General features: G+C 39.3%; 2 protein-coding genes across 12 annotated transcripts in view; one reads left to right on the forward strand and one right to left on the reverse strand.

The window, feature by feature from the left end:
• Positions 1-363: 363 nt before the first annotated feature.
• Positions 364-9,308, reverse strand: atg4c (autophagy related 4C, cysteine peptidase). Its single transcript, XM_073476497.1, has 11 exons — positions 9,183-9,308; positions 8,968-9,087; positions 8,081-8,164; positions 7,252-7,482; positions 5,277-5,616; positions 4,882-4,952; positions 3,527-3,711; positions 2,726-2,804; positions 1,871-1,947; positions 1,260-1,379; positions 364-805 (listed from the first exon to the last, which is right to left on the reverse strand). Exons 2-11 carry the CDS (start codon positions 9,041-9,043, stop codon positions 638-640), a joined length of 1,431 nt encoding a protein of 476 aa, XP_073332598.1. The 5' UTR covers positions 9,044-9,087; positions 9,183-9,308; the 3' UTR covers positions 364-637.
• A 1,713-nt stretch (positions 9,309-11,021) lies between these two features.
• dock7 (dedicator of cytokinesis 7) overlaps positions 11,022-19,917 on the forward strand; it is a 50,549-nt gene continuing 41,653 nt past the window's right edge. For all 11 annotated transcript variants that reach the window (XM_073476991.1, XM_073476992.1, XM_073476993.1 and 8 more), the window contains exons 1-10: positions 11,022-11,143; positions 14,271-14,370; positions 15,868-16,043; positions 17,167-17,235; positions 17,389-17,518; positions 17,708-17,920; positions 18,229-18,314; positions 18,413-18,479; positions 18,965-19,114; positions 19,783-19,863. In XM_073476991.1, coding sequence (XP_073333092.1) covers positions 11,106-11,143; positions 14,271-14,370; positions 15,868-16,043; positions 17,167-17,235; positions 17,389-17,518; positions 17,708-17,920; positions 18,229-18,314; positions 18,413-18,479; positions 18,965-19,114; positions 19,783-19,863 — 1,110 coding nt within the window. In that variant the 5' untranslated portion in view covers positions 11,022-11,105. The remainder of the gene's footprint in view (positions 11,144-14,270; positions 14,371-15,867; positions 16,044-17,166; positions 17,236-17,388; positions 17,519-17,707; positions 17,921-18,228; positions 18,315-18,412; positions 18,480-18,964; positions 19,115-19,782; positions 19,864-19,917) is intronic.

Raw genomic sequence — 19,917 nt, forward strand, 5'->3', positions numbered from 1 at the left:
ATGACACTGTTGGCCTTGTAAGCATGTCAGGAGTGTTGGGGGTGCTGAATTAGACCAAATGAGCATTATAAGCAAATCCCTAGACATAAGGTAAGATGCAAAACAATCCTACGCCAAATCACCCAAAATCTGGTGTGTTGCTATCAATAGTTGTCTCAATAATGCTGCAAAAAGAATTCTCTAGATTCTTAAGTTCCCCTAGATGTTCTTCTTCTCAAGATGAGTACATACATATATACATATATATACACATATATATATATATATATATATATATATATATATATATATATATGTATATATATATATATATATATATATATATATATATATATATATATATATATATATATATAGGTTATTAAATTAGGCAGAGCACCAAAAACCTGATGCTTCCGGACAAAATGTCCAGCTAGCTCACACAGGCGGCAAACACAAGTCCAACCAGTAATTAACAGTTTGGGCAAAAATTGCACTGCATAAAGTTTCCAGGGTGTATAAATCAATTACTGTAGTTTCAAAAAAAGTTCCATAACCTTCCGTGTCACAACAGGTTCTGACATGAGGCATTGGATATGAAGTAGTTTGATTCATTAAAAGAAGAAGTTCCCTGTCAGTAGTCTTTTAAAGAGCGCCGTCAAAGCAGCACAAAGTCCCCGGCAGTGGTGACCGTCCTCCGCGGGTCACGGATGAAAGGCCATTCTCTCTTCTCCGGGGTCAGGCTGGCCGACAGGTCATAATCTCTGCCGTGACCTTGCACGAAAGTGAACGCGGGGTATTTCTCCTTCGCTGACGACTGCAGCACCTGGAACAACAACAGACCAGTGTTTCAGAGGACTCCTTGTGTTACACCGTACTGTATATTTCATAACAGTTTGCTTTGAATTTCATCACTCAGCCTAACGAGGAGAATCATCTTGTGCCTTGTTCGTTCTCTCTTATGTTGCCACCAGAGAAATTACAGTATATTCATTTTAATATAATTTCTATAGAGTCTTCTAAGCAGAAGCATTAGAGGTTTAAGGAGGGAAGAATGGGTTACAACATCTACCCAACATGTTGACTGGCTTGACAAAGTAAGAACTCAGTCTGATTTGTGGCTAAATGGTGCCACCTAGTGGTCAACTTTTCACACTGGCAACATATTTTCAGGACACAAAACAAAATTAACATGGAATCATGATAATAGTAATAAAATTGAAATGTTGGCAGTGGTGAAGTGATTTTTAAGGAGTCCTATTGTAGTATTGTTCCCCTACCTTAGACAGCTCTTGTGTGATTCTCTCATAGTCTTGAACACCTCTAGAGTAGAAACCTATGGTGCAGCTTGGGTCCATCTTGCTGAAAGGCATCTTCTTTGGCGAGGGGCAATGATATGACTAGACAAAAAGAAACAAAATACATCAGAAAATATTCATCAAGCTGAAGGACCAGATAATGTACAACCACTCTGGGGCATACATACACCTCATGGCAGCGTCACCAGCAAATAAGATGTATTCTGCACCATTTGATGAATGAAATCCTATTTATCTGCTGTCACAGCATCCATAAATTTACAACTCTGGTGTGTTGTCACATTGTATACCACAGCATGCAAAAGCATAAAACAAAGTTGCTATACAGTGCTGTGTGCTGATTTTTATATATGGGTCCTGAAATATTCAGGCTCACAGTACCTGATCCCGTATTTGCCGTATTTCTCTTAAGTGGCAGCTTCACACATCTGAGCAGCAAATAAATCAGCAGATAGGGACTCTGTAATTGGGCCGAGGGCTGCTTTAAGATTCATACCCTTAAGTACTAACAGAAACTATTAAATTCACATTACTGGGGCCCCAGTCAGCTCGTCTGTGTAATTTCACATTACCTGGAGAGGGAAATCGCTGGTGCTGACATCCACAAAAGACTGACAGTAATGAGGGTCCATGTAAATCAAGCTGTCATCTGCAAGGACAAAACAAAAGACAAGTTATTCAAAAACATCGGATTATTACAAAAACGCGCTTCTCTCCAATTTCTATGCAGAGTAGCTCAAAGTCACCCGTTTGGCCTACTGTTAGGCTTGTGCACGTCAAATATGCCTCCCAGAAGGTTGTTGCTTTTTAATATCCACCAGGGTGGATTAAATTCTGCATAATCAGATGCGTTTGTACAAGCACATTCTTTACACCCACAAAAAAAGAGGTTGTCATTTAATTTTTGTGCGGGGGAATTACTTTTACAAACACGCAATTATATTGGACCATTTGCATATGATAAATGCTGCGCTGAGCTGCGCCTTGGCAGGGAGAATGTATTGCTTGTCATTTAGACATCATCCACTACTGTATTTCAAATTGGTAAAATGTAAATGCGTAAATATTGACTGCCAAGATGTACAACTGAAGGTTCCTCCTGGCTCCTGAAGGTGATGAAGAGTGGCTCACTTTGGGGCCCGGATGAAATTTAATGCATGCCTCCTATGGAAATCAATTACTGCTCACAACTTGGGAGGTTTACTTGTGATAAATGGGTGAGGCTTTGATGGGTCAGAGAGAATAAAGTAAGCCCTGCTTCACTTGCTTCCATCTCCACTCCTCTCCGTTTTCCCTCACGCAAACAGGAATACATTAACTTACTTTGTCTCTTCACATAAGAAGGGTATATTATGCAAAATAATCATCTATTCACACCAACCTCTCTCTGTGTGTCTTTCTCTGTTTTGCATTACGCCAACACTAACCTTGAAATCCTACAAAGTAGCAGGCCTGTTTGGGCTTCCCTCCGATGATGCCTATGCAGTACTCCAGACTCAGTATGCTCTAAATACAAAGAGAGGGACAGAGACATACAAAATACATATGACTAGGAGCCCAAATACTTTGCCTTCATTTCTCTGTATTTCATTGACAATAAAACAGATATTTTAAACTCACTATTCCCCAAAGTGACCACTTCCTATTTACAAAATATTTTACTTACGTTACCACTGAGTGTACGTCAGGGTTCATACAGCTTTTTAGTACAATTCAAACACTTTACAAGCACTTCCAAGGTAACTTAACCAAAAATGTCTAGACTATCAATGCCTTTAACATCACATCTCAATAAAAACAATTAAAAAATCAAGTTTACAGAATAGAGAGGGGAAGTGTTGCCCCTTCCATATTGCCCGATGGGACATTATTTTAGAAAAAAAAAATTGTACAGTAGTCAAGGGTAATGGACACAATTTTGATCTCATTTGAATTGTTCCATGAAAAACACATGATGTCAATTTAAAAGATAATTTTGCGAGTAAAGAAAGTCACAGTTTGTGGTAAAGATAGTAAAATACCATTTAGTTTTGTGTAATATTGCTCGGTGAACTACATCGTCTTGCTCAATATACCTCACCAGAACCCAACATGGCCGTCACCTCGGCAAAACAAGTCTGATGGCTGCAGTTATGTGAAAGGAGAGTTAGTTCGTTTTATTACTCTTAACTGCTGCTAGACAAGAATGACTGACTACCAGAAAGTTCTGACCTTCATGCATCTCTGACCTTTGCAAAGTTAAAATAGTCCGGGTTTGTCTTCTCTCCTCCCAGCCTCACAGGGATGAGGATGATGACGGCTCGACTGGACGCTGGTTGGTCATTCTGTGGGGAGGGAGGGGCATCTGAGCTCTCAGGAGAGGCCTGCCCTGCTGTTGGCGCCCTGTGGCTATCGATGACATCAGCACTGTACACTATGGAGGATCAATAACAGAAAGGTCAGATGGAGGTCTTTTGTCTGTCTCCGTGTCTGCCTTGTCAATCTATATGCCAAGTATTCATAAGGCTCTCAGTCCTGTCGTTTCGCAGATATTCCTGGTTTTTGATGTCTTCGTGATTTTGTTTTTGACAATGAGATACAAAGTTTTTCTTTCTCGTCACTGTCTGCAAAACTGTCCAAATATATGCAATTTTTTTAGAAAGAGCCAAAAAAGAGTTTTTTACAAGTGTCATAGATGTCACTTGTGAAATATTAAACAGTAAGTCTTTTAAAATGAACAGAAAACACCTCTTTCTTCTCTCCAAATCACAAGCGCCCTTAAATGTTATTTTTGGCAAATATGCCTCTTTATTTTGTTTGACCTTTGGGTGTTTTTGATCTAATCTATCCCTCAGAAATTGTTCAAACTTGTTTATGTCCTTCAGTTTTTCCTCCGTCCTAATACAATCTAATTACCATACCAAAGATGTATTTTAATTCTGTTTGGGCTGCAACTAAAACTTATCTTAAGTATGGGTTAATTTGTCTGTTACTTTAAGTCTAATGTGTCAGAAAAAGAGTATAAAAATAAAAAGAGTATAAAAATCAAAATTTCTTTGATCCCAATGTAACATCTCTAAATAACTTGTTTAGTCTGACCAACTGTTCAAAAACCTGAAGAGATTGAATTTATAGTGATGTAAAAGACAGAAAGGCAGCAAACCCTTACATTTTGATAAGCAGGAAACGCTGTGTATTTAGGATATTTGCTTGATAAACTCCTCAGAAGATGAATAATTGATTACCAAAACTGTTGATGATTAATTTTTTAATTTGATTAAACGCACAAGCTAAATTCACTACCATTTTTAAACTCCTTATACACCAAGACACTCGCTCTCACTCCACCAATCTTCTGCTCTAGCTAGTGAGAGGACAAAATGAATCACAACCCAACATATTGGGGTTAAGAAGAGGTTGGAGTGGGACGTTATAGATTTTGTAGTGGATGTATTTGTTGTGGAATAGATACAGCGAGACTCCTGTCACCCTTCTAAGCACCTCCATAGTCTCCAAGCAGCAGAGAGATGGTGGAAAAAGAAGGGTCAGTTTGGGCGTTGTGCCCAGTATCCTGTTTTATCAACAGCAGGCTCATCTTTCATACCTGTACAGTCCTGGGAGACGTAAGCAGTTATACCCGCCAGGCCAGGGTCCATCGCTTCCTCGACAGCTTTTCTATGAGAGACAGAGGAGAGAAAGAGAGAGAGAGAGTTAGGGCTTTTGGAAGTTTACATGCAGAACTAATGCTAAGTAAACAAATGGGCTATGTACTGTATAATATGAATGTAAATGTTTGCTTACTTCATTTCACACCAATGTGAAATTAAATATAATATCTTTTTAACTAACCTTATCTGTGGATTAGATTTGAAGCAATTCAAAATAAATATTGTTTTACCCTGAAGAGCAAAAAATCATGTGATCAAAGCCTAATGTGGGGTTCATCTGACATGCAAGGTCAAAAAAGTTTGATTTAAGAGTAACTACAATCAGACTTACTTGAAGATGTGAGCCACCACAGCAGGCCCATACCAGTCCCCTGCCTGCTTCCCCATCGTCAGGCCCAAGCGGACCAGCCTGTGGAGGCCTAACTGAGCTGAGGGGCTATCCCCAAACCAGGACACCAGAGTGCGGTGGTACATCTCTTTCAAATGTGCATCTGCCTCCTCTGCAGATCCCGGGGCCTGGGCTTGGTGCACAGGTAGTAATGTGTGATCAGAGGTCCCGGGGGAACTTTGCAGAGATGCCTCTAGAGAGGCCACCAGACGCTTAGCTGCAGTGGTAGTCCACGTCTGTGTGTCTAAAGGCTGGAGTGCCAGCGCCTCCGACCAGGTCCAGTCTGTGGAGGAACAAATTATATATAAAACATCACCTACTATCAACGTTAGGGATTAAAACAAAGTCAAGTTTTAAAGTCGCAAATGGATAAAATTGTTATCTAATTATCTATTTATCTAAATCTAAATATCTTATCTCTATTATCTAAAGGACTACATTTTGAAAACAAGGTCAATATCCTATATTTCTGTAGATACAAATGTAGATATGATTATTTGACATGTTTCTTGGTTGGTAGATGATACAGGCATCAAGCAAGAAATCACCAATCAAGACAACAAAGTTCATATACGTTTGAGATGAATACATAACATGAATCACCATTTCATAATTTATTAAAAGTGGCTGTCAAATTCTCAAAAACACATTTTACCAAAGAGCCGACAGGTTTTCAAAACCCGATATCAGTAATGGAAAATAATAAAAGGCCCGTATTTGACTTGGTATCTATGAGGGTATCTGAACCTATCTCTTTCAACACATCGAAGTTCCATTTAGAGCATCACCATTGAGAACCAGAAGTCTTTCAGAACTTGTGAAATTAAAGGTTTTGCCTTAAACAGACAGAACATTGTCCGCTTCAGTAACAGAATAGGTGTCATTCTGTTCAATTATAAGTTTGAGTGTCCCAGTATTTCACTTTAACGGTGCCTTAGCCTTACAAACAGGGTGGGAGCTGAAGGCGGGGAGAAAGGGAGTGGCCCAGGCTATAAAATGGGCCAGAGTAGAGTCTAAGACATTAACAAAATGACCTTGGTCCAAAAGTGAATCAAAGAGAAATTGATCAATAAAATATATTTAAGTGGCCATTAGTCACTTTATAGAGAAATATTTCATTAGTGACATATTTTAGATTTGACAGAAGAACAAGTTTTAAATATTGTTTTCTAAATGACTGCATTAAACTGGCAGTCATCTCATTATGTGGAACCATAAAGTCTAGGACACTTCAGAGACAATAGATCCGACAAAGACATGAGGAATTCACTCATTTTAAATGCCTTGCATCAACTCAATTAAACTTTCACTTTTAGGTCGACAATGAGGAAAGTCTCAAAACTGACTCTGCCTGAGTCTGCCTTCCTGCTTAGTAAAAAAGATCCTACAGTTAAAGGAAATAAAGAAACTTAACACGAGATACAGTTGTGGTGCATTCCAAAATTATCCACAGTATCTGACCTCATCAAAAATTATCTGCAGTCTAAGTTACAGTTGAAATTTCTTTATAGCTAGGACATATCACATTCTTCCTGTTTCCCACATCTTCAGCTTCTTAAGTGTAGGGGGTAGTTAAATTGTCTCATTTAGATCACTTTATTTAAATGAGAACTATTGCTGATGATATCAATGCTAATATCCAAAGTCATACACAGAAGATCCAAAAAAATAACACCTGGGAGCTGCAGGGCGTAAAATGTCTTTAAATATCTGCCATATTGGATTATGAGAAAAGATGAACAGAATTTTGTGTAGAAGAAATCTACTCTTTCCTATCACATTGATCATGTTGTCATCCAAAAGATTTATCTTGTGGGGGATCCCCATTCAAATGTTGGGGACCACTATTTTAGACTACCATGTGCTCCGGGTGCGACTCAAAAAGATCAAACTCCTGTTTTAGCATCATTCCACTCACCTCTACCCAAAAAGTGCAGAGTAAGCGCCTGTGCCAGCATCATCTGCCCGGCTCTCAGCATGCAGCCCCAGCCACAGTCAGAGGTCAGGGTGGAGCCGGGCAGGGGAGGGAACTCCTCCCTGTAGGTGAGCCACACTCGGGATGCAAAGTCCTTGCGGAAAGCCTCCGCGTTCCCCATGACAAAGTCCTCATCAAAAGGCTCATAGCAGGCTTCTGTTGGACTGTCGTCATCTGAGGCAAACAAAAGATGTGTGATCCACTCAGGATTTATTTTTAACTTTTCCTCTTGTGGAGATGATAAACCTACTGGCTCAAGTTCATCATGTTTTATTAAGATTTAGGTTTCTGTTTTGAACCTATAAGGTTATGTCTCATTACAAATCAAATATGTCTGTAGTGGACATTTTTTATTTCTGGGAATTTTTTTCAAACATAATGACATAAATATTTCCCCACTATTTTACCACCTAAACCGCTCAGGCTAACTCCTCAGAGAATGGGAAATGCTTATCTGACCATAACTACTGAGACAATGATTTCCTGGTTAATGGCTTGAATGGTTACAAGTTAATACTGGTGCAACACTGCTTTGTCATCATCTTTTGTGGTACCTTCAGTAAAGTATGTTCAAGTGTTTTGTAAATGTTTCACTTTGTGGGCTTATATCCCCAGACCCCCTGTTACAGTATTAATGGATAAGCGAAACTTAAATATGTATTTATGTCAAGAATTTGCATATGTATGCATGTGAATCTCATTACAGGAAGCACAGCCAGTGTCTATCTGAATTGCAAATGTATGCTTTTATGCATTTGTGTGTATACCATACCTTCAGCCTTAAAATGGTAACATTTTCCGAGGAGAAGCACTGGGGAATTTCTACTGAAGGAGGTCTTTGATTTCAGAGCCCAGCCTAAGAAATACAGTAATAAAGACTGTCATGGTTTGGTTGATGAAAAAACAAGCAAACTCTGAGACGTTCTATTTACTCAGTTGACTGGCACCTACTCGACAACACCCATCATTCAAATTCTGGGTTGCTGCCAAGATTCCTTCCTCCTATTATATAGGACCGCAAGAGAAGATTATTTTCATGATCGATTAATATGCAAATGTTTTTCACAAATTCATTGATTTAATCCAACCAACAGTGAAAAGCCCAAAGATTCTTCATTTATTATCATAAATGAGAGGTGGAACCAGCAAATGTTTGACACTTCTGCTAACCGACTCATCGTTGCAGCTCAACTATAGTATTATGTTTTTGTTTACTTCCTGTGACATAGTAGGCAGGGGATATCCATTGTGTTCTGAAGTAAACAGAAACAGCAGAAACTTTAGTCTTGGTGAGCTGAAAGAGTACAATGTCGCACACAAGCCAGTGTGGACAATATGACAAACAACTATTTTAAGGGCTGACTCAACAGCAGTAGGTCCTTGTCTCACTGAATTCTGATGCTTGTTTTTGTTTGTGCAGTCTCTTCTGTCTGCAGTACAGGTTACTGATGATCTCTCTACATTCCTCTTGTACAAATTCCAGTGTAGTTAACCTAATTCAACTGAAGTCAAGATAATAGGATCGTAGAGTGTATCGACCGGTCGAAACGGGACAGTGGTGGTGCATGAAGGCAATAGAAACAAAGTGGACAGAGAGGACTGAGCTTGGGTGGTGGTGTGTGTATGTGTGTGCGTACTGGCCTCAGGCAAATTACTTACTGTACTTCACATTGTGCCACGCTGACAAGAACTTTGTCTTCAATTTTTCCACCTCGTCGCTCCCTTTATTCTCCATTTGGACCAGGAAGGGATGGGACCCATTCCCATACAGCCTATAAACTGTGGTGCACGGAGTAAACACACGCACAGTAAGCAGAATCACTGCAACATACAGAATTACATGAAATAACTGACTGAACTAAGCATGTCGTTACCTCAGAGCTTCTTCGATTCAGGTGTTTTTCATCTCACGGTCATTTTGCAGCTTCGTAGAATACTTTAAACGTCACATTGTGTTATACAGATAATTTAACACAAAGTATTTCGTCCATGACTTTATGTTAACGCTGTCCTGCGATCGCCAATGTTTACATGGAGGAAGTAGGAGAGGCGAGTCACGTGATCTCGCGGTGTTTCCGCCGGTACTAACGCGAGGAGGCGGGGGCACGCCTCCGGATGCTCGATTTAGTTATCAAAGTAATCCGAGCGGGCGGCGTTTAAGCCGTTTCCCCTCCACTCACTCTGTTTTGAATAAATACTCCGCTTGTTTGGGTTCTTCCTTGCGACAAAACGAGCGATGTTTGTTGAATAAAGGCAGGGTGACGAAAAATGCCACAGCTATGCCATTCATCACATAACTTCTAATTATTTCCCCCGCCACATTGCTTCCATTACAGTGGTATGCTTATGGTTATCTTAAAATACGTTTACATATTTATCTAAGACTGGCACATCATTGTAAGGCTACGTCACACATCATAAATCAATTATCAGTTAAAGTGCCTGAACCAGCCAAAATCAGGAATAAGTATATCTAATGTTTTTGATTCATTTTACTGCTGCATTAATGTGTGTGTTGCATTTTAATTTTGTAGATGTTTAAGTTTGAGCTCATTGTAACTACTTCATATAATGTTGATTAGTTTAATCTACAGCAATGCATCATAACATATAAGATCATCATATGTCTGTAGCGTGGCTGTCCTGTGAGAATCACACCATTCTAAAAACTGATTCAAGGAGAATTTCTCTACCCATAAAATAACACTCAATCCTTGTGTTTATCACAATCATTCAAAATCAACACATTTAGAGATACATAGTTTTCACCGAAACAGAAAACGTATAAACAATTGTCATCTGTAAAGTAAAGAGTAAATAAAGCTATCAGATAAATGTAGTGGAATTTAGAAAGTACAATATTTACCTCTGAGATGTAGTGGAGTAGACGTATAAAGTATCATAGAAATTGAAATACTCAAGTAATTACAAGTACGTTGAATTTGTACTTAAGTACAGTACTTGAGCAGGTGTACTTAGTTACATTCCACCACTGTTATTTTGAATTGTCTAAAAAGGCATGTCTAATAATCCAGATGATATAATACTTTATTTAATCAGGAAGTCACATTAAGATCAAGATCTCATTTACAAGTGAGAACCAAATCAAATCAAACAGAATAAGTAAAAACAAAAATTAAAATGGTAATGACAGAAATATAATAATAAAATAGGAAAAGATTAAAATGTACAATTATTATATACAGCAGCATGAAAAATATGCATTCTAAGAAATCTTTGGTGTAATTATAAAAAAAGAATAAAATAACACAAAAGGTTATGTAAAACAGTCACACTATCCAAATGTTTGAATTGCCCCATCGATACCGATGTGTCAAGTTTCCGTCTACTCTGTAAATTATGCCAGATAAATGGGGCAAAAGATCTGAAGGCTGTATTTCCAAAATTACATTTACTGCAGGAACATAAAGTGTAAGGCTAAAAATAAAAAAGTGACCAGATTTCAAGGAGAAATAATGGACAATAAGAATGAAAACATATTCCACCTGTTCTATATTTGTATCCAGTAACAATGCATCTGGATAGATTAAATTTAATGGGGTTAATACTGGGTAAATATAACTGTCCAGCTGTTGGTGTGTCCTGGCTTTATTCCACACAGTGCAGTGCGCAGGGGCTTTTTATAGGGTGTGTTCTGTTGCACACCAATACTATCATTACGGTAATGATCCCATTCTCCTGTTTTCCCTGTGGCCGTAGTGAGTGAGTGGAAAGCGGAGTCTGCCTGCAGCCTGCCTGCCTGGGAATTTCGTTAAAGCACATCAGCGGCCACTGCCATGGCTGAACGCCGCGCCTTCGCCCAGAAAATCAGCAGGTAAAGACTTTAGACCCCGAAACGAGCTTGTAAAAGACACACCGAGCACCCCGTCGCTTGTATGTAGGTCTCCCTCAGACCACTGCTGAGGGAACCCTGTGAAGGAGGCCCAGCCAACCGAACAGCCTGGCTGCTCCGAGCTAGCCGCTTGTTAGCCATATCGGCAAAGATGCTCAGACCCACCCAGACAGAAAGCGACACAGCGAGCTACTGCTCTCTTTTTCTCCAGTGAATGCGAACAAAGGAGCGAGATATATTATGGTTGTAATTAATGTTTTCTGGCAAAACAAGAGTCAGGCGCTCAGTTATTATCCGCACCCAAAGGGACGAGCCGTTCATTGAAAACCGTTAATTTTGGACAGTTAGCTAGCCATCTTGCCTACAGTAGCTAGCTAACGATGAGCAGCTAGGTAGTACTGGCACTGGAGGAGATGTGACTGAACTTTGTAGAGTTATGTTTTAAGCAAGAGCCCATTGACAGGAGAGAGAAGATATTTGTAATACAGGAAGACCGGGAACAAAAGTCTCCCCCAACAGCTATCAGATACCGATATTATGATCTCTTCTCCGCCCCTCAGACGGATCAAAGTAATCTCTTTAACAAAGGGCTTTGTGCTAGCTGTCAAATACCATCATCCCAGGTGATACATAGATACATAGATAGATAGATGAACTATTGTCTCCCACAGCTATCAACACAAACATTTTTTAATTACTGTCATTGTTGCAGAGACTTATTCACAGCCAAGTCATTTTAATAATTTAGCCCAAAACAATAATAATTACGTGATTGTTGGTTCAGTTTTTCTCTAAACCACTGTCAGACTTATTTACTGGATGAAAGAAGATTTTACACCCATCTGGAGAGATTATCAAGATGATATTAGATTTTTTGGAGAAGGAGGAGTGTGTGCTGTCACTTTGGTTTTCATTTTCTTAAATGTCTAAAACTATATAGATAGCCATGCACACGTCCTTAAATGTTTTTTCTCTTCCATTGTATAGTTTTTAATCTAGTTGAGCTCAGTTCACTTAACTACAGGTAAATGATTCCCCCAAATTAAAGGTTCTGAAGTTTTTAGTGCTATAATAATAATAAGTGGAAATCCAGTTCCCATATTGATTTTAAATGGATTGATCATTCCCTTACCTCATGGCAGGTTAATTGCACAGGGAGAGACAGAGGTGCCTGGTATCTAACAAACTAACAGATAAACATATACAATGAAACCATATACTGTACACCTTGAAATGTAGTGCAACCTATTACCACCAGTATTACAAACTATGGCCTCAAAATGTCAAATAGAGGGAAGGCAATAAATATCTGACAGTTTCAACAAAAATGAAGATTACAGCCCTCAAGATGCACATTTATTGTTGGCCATTTTATCAGATGGCATTATATTCTGCAAGTCTAGTGCAATATGGTATCTGCTGTATGATTTGGGCAGTAGGTATCTCAGTGAAACCTCAGTAGGTATCTCAGTGAAACCTCCTTGGGAAAAAAAGAAGGTTAAAGAATTGTTGACTGTTTCTCAGATTAGTGGACACTTTTGACCTTGCTCATGTTATTCATTTAGAAGTGGAAAATCACCTCTTTTGTACCTGTTTCAGCATGCTGACTTTTAGTTATCGAAGTACATTAGCTTGTGTCACATGTTGCAAATGTAGTCATTAAAATTGCCAGTGGCTTTGCCCTGAAGATTACATCACATGCCTCAATTGAATGGCTTGCTTAGTATGATCTTCAGTTGCCACCAGTGTATATTTTGCTCCTGGGAAATTATTGTTGTTGCCATCTTGAAGAGAAAGCCATAAAGGCTGTTTGTTTAATCAAGTTCTTCCTCTGTGCAGTGACCAGTGCTAAGTAAAGGTCTGGTAAGAGGCATTGGGGACGACTGTGGAATGTGTTTGCCGGTTCAGTGCTTCTGCCTTTCTCCAGTGGTGACAACGCTGCACTGCAGAGGCCATTGGAGCTCTTCCACTGTACATTATCATGTTATCTTAAGATGGCAAGTTGGACCGTGAATGCAGCTTTCATTTTACCTTCCTGGTAAAAATGATAAGCCTAAACCTCTATTTTGCAACATTGCCTCAGGCTTAGGATCATTTCTGTTTGTATACAGTTTTTCATGATGAAACAGTAACGACCTCAGCATGACAGTCAGTGGCTGTTGGGAAACCAGACTCGCTGTAGATGTTTGTGGTTTTGCGACGTCGTTGACTGAATCACACCTAATCCTTGGTCATCATTACTGTAATCATGACCAAGAGTTTAAAATAACTTTGAAACTAGTTATTGTGGTTTTGCTGTCAGAACTGAGAACACAGATAGACAGAGAAATGGCACAAGTTGATGGTTATGAAGAAGAGTGTAATGAAAAAGCATGGTTAAACATAATTGTTGGGTCCTTGTAGCCGATGTGTTACCTGTGTAACTTAACCTTGAGTCTTCAGTGTCTAGCCTCTAGCCTTGGTTCTAATTTGTTATTTGTTTGTGTCACTTTGGGCTACTTGCTGCGTTGTTGTTTTGTTCAAGGCAAAGGTCTCTGAGTGGTTTTGATGGTTACTGTGATTTAAAGGACCTGTGTATCAATTGAACACCAAGAGCCTTGTGCTGACCGCTGGGGTCCAGAGGTTTTTATTTCTTTCCTTGCTGTCTGGGTGTAATATATGATGCTCTCTAAGGCGACACAATGAGACTATGGGCAGAGACGCAAAGAGAAAATCATTAAAGGACAACAAGTATAATATCCAATGTTGATTAGCCTCATCTTTGACAGCAGTATGAAGGGGGGTTGTCTAATATTTATCTTTATCTTTATCCAAGAATATATCTTAGTCGAATAGCAGGAAGTCTGGTCACAAGCGTCACTTCAGATTGAAATCATAGCACATTTCACAATACAATATTATTGCATAATATTAGCCACATTTTCAATGTAAGAGAAGGTGATTAAAAAACAACACCCAAAACACGTATTATGTTAAAGCATTATATTGTTCCCTGTGATTCTCAGCTGTAAATACGACTAAGCCAGCTATGTCTAGTTTGTGGGTCATTGCACATACATGTATTCACTCACTCTCTTCCTTTCTCCACCTGTCTCTCCTCCACTTGCAGGACTGTGGCAGCAGAGGTCAGGAAACAGATAGCCGGCCAGTATGGGGGCTCCCCACAACTCTTCAAAAACCTCAACGTTGGGACCACAACAACCAACACAGTGAGTAGTCCTAAAGACTGTTGAGTTTGAAATATCATTGACATCCTATCCTGGATCATCATGCTGGTGTGACAGCTGCTGCTAGTGCAATGTTTGAAAACGTCAGACATCCAGACTAAATTAGAGTGTCAGTGTCTGTGCCCTCAACATTTGAGATACTGTTGATTTTTCACATTTGGACAAATACAATTCGGCACACAGCCATCTGGACATGAGCTGATGATCTGTCTGCTCACTTTAATGTATTTTGTATAAGGAAATCACATGCCGGGCTGTCTGAAAAACAACTTGCTGTACTCCGTGTTATATATTTTCTAGGTCTTGTGATTCTTATTATTGCATTATGGAAGATAGTTGATTAATGACTCTTAATCCCAGGTCGTAAAATACGGACGGTTTTGGTTGGTGGCAGGCCCGACCCACCAAAGCCAAATGTTGGTATTTCATGACCTTGGAATAAGACTCAACAACCAACTTTCCCCTGAATAACTTATAACACCCTTTTCTGTCACCTCTCACTGCTGTAGCTTAATATGTAACTGTAGAGTTTTTATTTAAAGTTTATTTTGCAGATTGACAAGGCTAGAGATGTAATTTAAATTTTAGACAATGTATTGCCAAGCAAATGCAGTATTTTAACAATAGCAATACCTGCTGACATCAATTTAAATGTACCACAATATTGCAACCTGAGACATTTTTTCTCTATCTTTTGAGTTGGTGGTTATTTGAATAGTCTGCTCACCACATCCAGTCACTGCTGCAGTGTTTGTAAGGTTAACAAGTGTATGAGGCCACACAGTATGTTTATTAAAGGCTAAGTGCCAATTGACCATCAGCAGCCCTGAGCCAGAACACCAGCAAATACTCCCCACCTCCTCTTTAATTAGGCTACAGTTGGCTCTTAATTAAACTGTGAAAGGTATTTGTGTTCAAATTCCTCAAGAGGGAGAGAGAGAGAAAGAGAGAGACAAACAAACACACACACACACACACACACACACACACACACACACACACACACACACACACATTCACAGTTAAACTGAACCTGCTGAAATGAAAATTCTCCCTTGGTTCATCACTTTAGAAGCAGACTAAGATCCATGAAACCATTAGTCTAAGCTTGAAGTAGCACACTAATCTGGTTACTTGATTTTCCTGTTTGGAATGAAAAGATGATCCATAAGTTGGAACTGCTGTCTCAACAGAAATAACAGAAATTACCTCATATATTTGACCTGTTGGTGCTGTACTTGGTGCAGATTCATAGACTAATAACCCATGACTCTGCTGCTTTCCTCAGAGGTTGTGTGGGGAATCAATTTGCTGAAGCCTTCACTAAAAACTAGTGACTTTAAGACTTTACCAAGATGTTTATGTACAATAAAAACAAGAAGAGGTGCAGACAGGAGAACTGAACAGCTGACTGTGTCTTCACAGCTAATTAACTTTTCCCATCTCTCTGATCTCTCCCTCCTCCTCATCGCCCACCAGGTTCCCCTCACAGAGGCGGTTGAGCCAGTGGATTTTGAGGAATACCTCATCACTCACCCTCCCATCGTTGAGTCAGGTCCCCTGAGAGATCTGATTGAGTTTCCTCCAGATGATATTGAGGTCATCTACACACCCAGGGAATGTCGCACAGTGGCGCAAGCCGTCCCAGAAGAAGGGTAAGTCTGCCGTGTGGTTGAAATACCGTAGGCGGTAGTAGCAAGTGTGGAGTAAAGTACAGTCTCGCACCATATCTTCTGTGATGTTTTTTTGTATAGTACTTAGAGAAGCTAACAAGTGTTTCTAAAGCCAGTTATTTATTTTAACCAGTCAATAAAGGGATTCAAAGTTTTGTTTGGATAGATTGATCCCTATATTCAATATTCATATTCTGTTATTAAATTACTAAATATGGTAATTACATTCATTAAGTAACTTGAATGTATGAACCAAGTAAACAGTCAGTACATGGATGAATTAGAAACTATTATGATAAAAACCTGAATCAAAAGTGGAATCAATAATTGAAACTGACAGCTCTTTTCTCAATTGGAAATAGTGGTTAATTATTGTAAGAGTGCTGTTTCTTAAATTTAGAATTTATAGGGTGACCATTTTTGCATTTTGATTTACCACTTAGTTCCACATTTAATTTCCATTGTCCAACTCACTATTCACTTGATTCCAATACTCTGTCACTTGCCAAGTCACTCTCTTTAAATTGTACGCCACATGGCCATGAGGCAGTTCTAACTCTTTAGCTTTCCGCGCTGCTCACGGGAAGTTTGATATATTGATCTAACCTAATCATATCCATCATCAAGAATGGTGTTTTTGCAGTTGTTTCTATCATTTTTACGTTTTTAAATATTGTTATCTCTTAAACTTTTTTGAGTTTTTGAGGTTAATTTGACTTCAGGAAAAGGTGGACGCTTTTTCAAAAGTTTGTAAAGCAATGCTGATTTGTCACTCTACTGCTTCATGAGAAAAAGCAAGGTGTATACAGTATCTCTGCAATGTGATGTGGTCTATAATTCTTTATTGTTGCTGTTTTAAATTGTTGTAAAAGTTGCACCACATGTTTAAAGATGAATGACCTGTGGGCTTGATGTCGTTACTCACTGTAGCTCCGGCTCCTGGTATGTCAGAAGAAGTGTTCTTCACTATGTGTGGTACCAGCACGATTAAATGACATTAGTCTTGTAGCCTGTCATCTTTACTCACCTAGACTAATTAATTTAAAGTCTGACTCCTGCTATTAAAATAAAGCTTGTTTGATTGATTGAGTCTGTCTGACTGCAGGGACACTGATGCTCATGTCAGAGACTGTGTCAGATCCTACACAGAAGACTGGGCCATCGTCAACAGAAAGTAAGGCTCCACTTTGTGGATTTTTTAAAATGTTTTTCAGCACCTGAGTTTACTGGTTAATTTTTCAAAATCGGGAATATAGCTGTAAAAATATTATGACTATGTTGTGCATTAAGAATATGGTAATGACTAAATTACTGCTTGCTCCCTCAGATACCACAAGCTTGGTACAGGCTTTAACCCCAACACTCTGGACAAGCAGAAGGAGCGTCAGAAAGGCCTGCCCAAACAAGTGTTTGAGGCTGATGAGATGCCAGACAACAGTAACTACCAGGATGACCAGGTACCAAATCATTCAGTCTTGAAACATTGATTTCTCTTCATCTTTGATCTCATCTTCCGAATTCCAGATAAAGCAAAATGAATATATTTGGATAACTGTTTATATTTTTATATAAGAGTTTACCTAATTGCTGCGCATGTGAGTTGGTCTGCCTGTGGCACTCATTTCTTTGTATCGTTTGTCCCGTAGGATGATTTGAAGCGGCGTTCGATGTCCATAGATGACACCCCACGCGGCAGCTGGGCCTGCAGCATCTTTGACTTGAAGAACTCCCTTCCCGATGCCCTGCTCCCTCACCTCCTCGACCGTGCCCCCAATGAGGAGATTGACAGGCACAACGAAGAGCAGCGCAAGGCCAACCGCCACCGAGAACTTTTTGCTCTGCACCCAGCCCTTGATGAGGTACCCCTTTACCCAGGCTGGAACATTTTTATGCTTGTCATCATTCCATATGCAATGTAAATCCTGTAATTCTTCGTAAAACCTTTTTGAGTTACTTGGTACAAATAAGCCAATTAACTGTTCTTTGTGTTCATTGGTTAATCTTTGTGTTTAAAACCAGTTCAAGGATATCAGCAATTTTCTTTGTAATTAATACATTTGCATGAGTTAGTTGAGTGTTTTTCATCACAGCATGGACATACAGAAATGTAGTTGTTTTGATAATTTTTTACTGATTTGTGTATGTTATCTTCTCTGTGAATGTGTAGGAAGAGCCCATTGAGCGCCACTGTGTGCCTGAAGTACCTAAAGAACACTTTGGCCAGAGGCTACTCGTCAAGTGCTTGTCCTTGAAGTAAGTGGTGGACAGCCTTTTTCAGAAAAAAAGCCTTTTAGCTCTTTTATTTAACTGCGCCTTTCTGCTGACCCACTTCTTTTTCTCTCCCCTTGAAGGTTCGAGATCGAAATTGAACCCATATTTGCTAGTTTGGCCTTATACGATGTCAAGGAAAAGAAAAAGGTAAGCTGTTATGCTTTCCACAGTGCCTCCTCAGCCCTGAGTTGTTGGGTCACTTCTGCAAACCATTAAAATTGTTGGGAGGCCAAAGCGGATGTGATGAGTGGACTATAAAATTTTATGTTGGGGCCCTGTTATGCTTGTAGGAATGCAGTTAAATCATACACTGGAACTATGTATCTATCTGAAGAAGACCATCCACTGCTGGCTCTTTCCATTCCCCTTTAGCTGACAAACACTAGAGGGTAGCAGTTGCCTTGATAAGTGGATGTCTCAAATATATTGCTCTGCAGAGGAGCTCCATTATTTTACAAGTGGGTAATTTGTCACTGAAATGTTATCATGTTTGTCAGCCACCATGAGAGAGAAATCAGGTTGCAGTAACACAGCCATTCACTCAGGAATTATGTTTAAATACTAATGGATGCTGTGGCCATGGTAATACATTTATGTCATGTAATTACCTGTGTGATTGTTCTCTCCCTCAGATATCAGAGAACTTTTTCTTCGACCTAAACTCTGAGCAGACGAAGGGGATGCTGCGTCCACACATTCAGACAGCAGCCATCTCCACGCTGGCACGCTCTGCTATATTCTCCATCACTTACCCCTCCCAGGATGTCTTCCTTGTCATTAAGGTCAGACAGTTATGATATGTTTTCCTCTGTCTTGTCAAGTCTTGTTTTGCAAATAAAAGACCATATTGTATTTTTAACACTTTCAGACAAGTGTTGTTGGAAAGTTTCCACAAGATTCTGTTAGTCCAAGAAGAGAATCCTTATCCTTGTAGCCTGTCTGTTTTATTACAGTAACAGATGATTTAGCTCTGGTCTGTCTTCGTCTCAGGAGATGTTTTTGACACCCTTTTTCATTATTATTTCTTCTTCTTCTTCTTCTTTTTATTATTATTATTATTATTATTATTATTATTATTATTATTATCATCCTTTATGGCAGCAAAACATGTTATGTGAGCCATTAGAAACGAAGTAGGTTCAACCCTGAAATACGCACTTTCACTGTACTTGAAGAAACTTGATAGCCTAATAACATTACAAAATACTCACAATGCAATGTTAAACGGGTTCTCTCTCCACCCAAAAAGCAAATTTGATGTTGAGAGTAGCTGTGTAACACAACCTCCACTGTTTCAAACGTTATTTGCAGAAGATGGTGTCATCTTAAGTGCAGACCAGTTCTGTAATTTAAATATAACTGCCTCGTATTTGACAGTCAGTCTTTCTGTATGATCACTGTTATTGTTGTGTGTGAGGATGGTGACTAAAAGTGTGAATTTTGTCACCAGCTGGAAAAGGTACTACAGCAAGGTGATATTGGAGAGTGTGCTGAGCCCTACATGGTCTTCAAAGAGTCAGATGCTGCCAAGGTATGATCAGTGAGAATTAGTTGTTGAATAGCACATAAAAGATATAGAGGCTTG

This window comes from Pagrus major, chromosome 11 (genome assembly GCF_040436345.1).
Source record: "Pagrus major chromosome 11, Pma_NU_1.0".
NCBI lineage: Eukaryota > Metazoa > Chordata > Actinopteri > Spariformes > Sparidae > Pagrus > Pagrus major.

Excerpts from the sequence above, each read along its gene's own strand:
- atg4c (XM_073476497.1), bottom strand. The coding sequence starts at position 9,043 with ATGGAGAATAAAGGGAGCGACGAGGTGGAAAAATTGAAGACAAAGTTC. Across the intron at positions 8,165-8,967 it reads GTGGCACAATGTGAAGTACA|GCTGGGCTCTGAAATCAAAG; the intron begins GTAAGTAATTTG and ends TGTATTTCTTAG. Across the intron at positions 1,380-1,870 it reads CCAGCGATTTCCCTCTCCAG|TCATATCATTGCCCCTCGCC; the intron begins GTAATGTGAAAT and ends CTTTTTGTCTAG.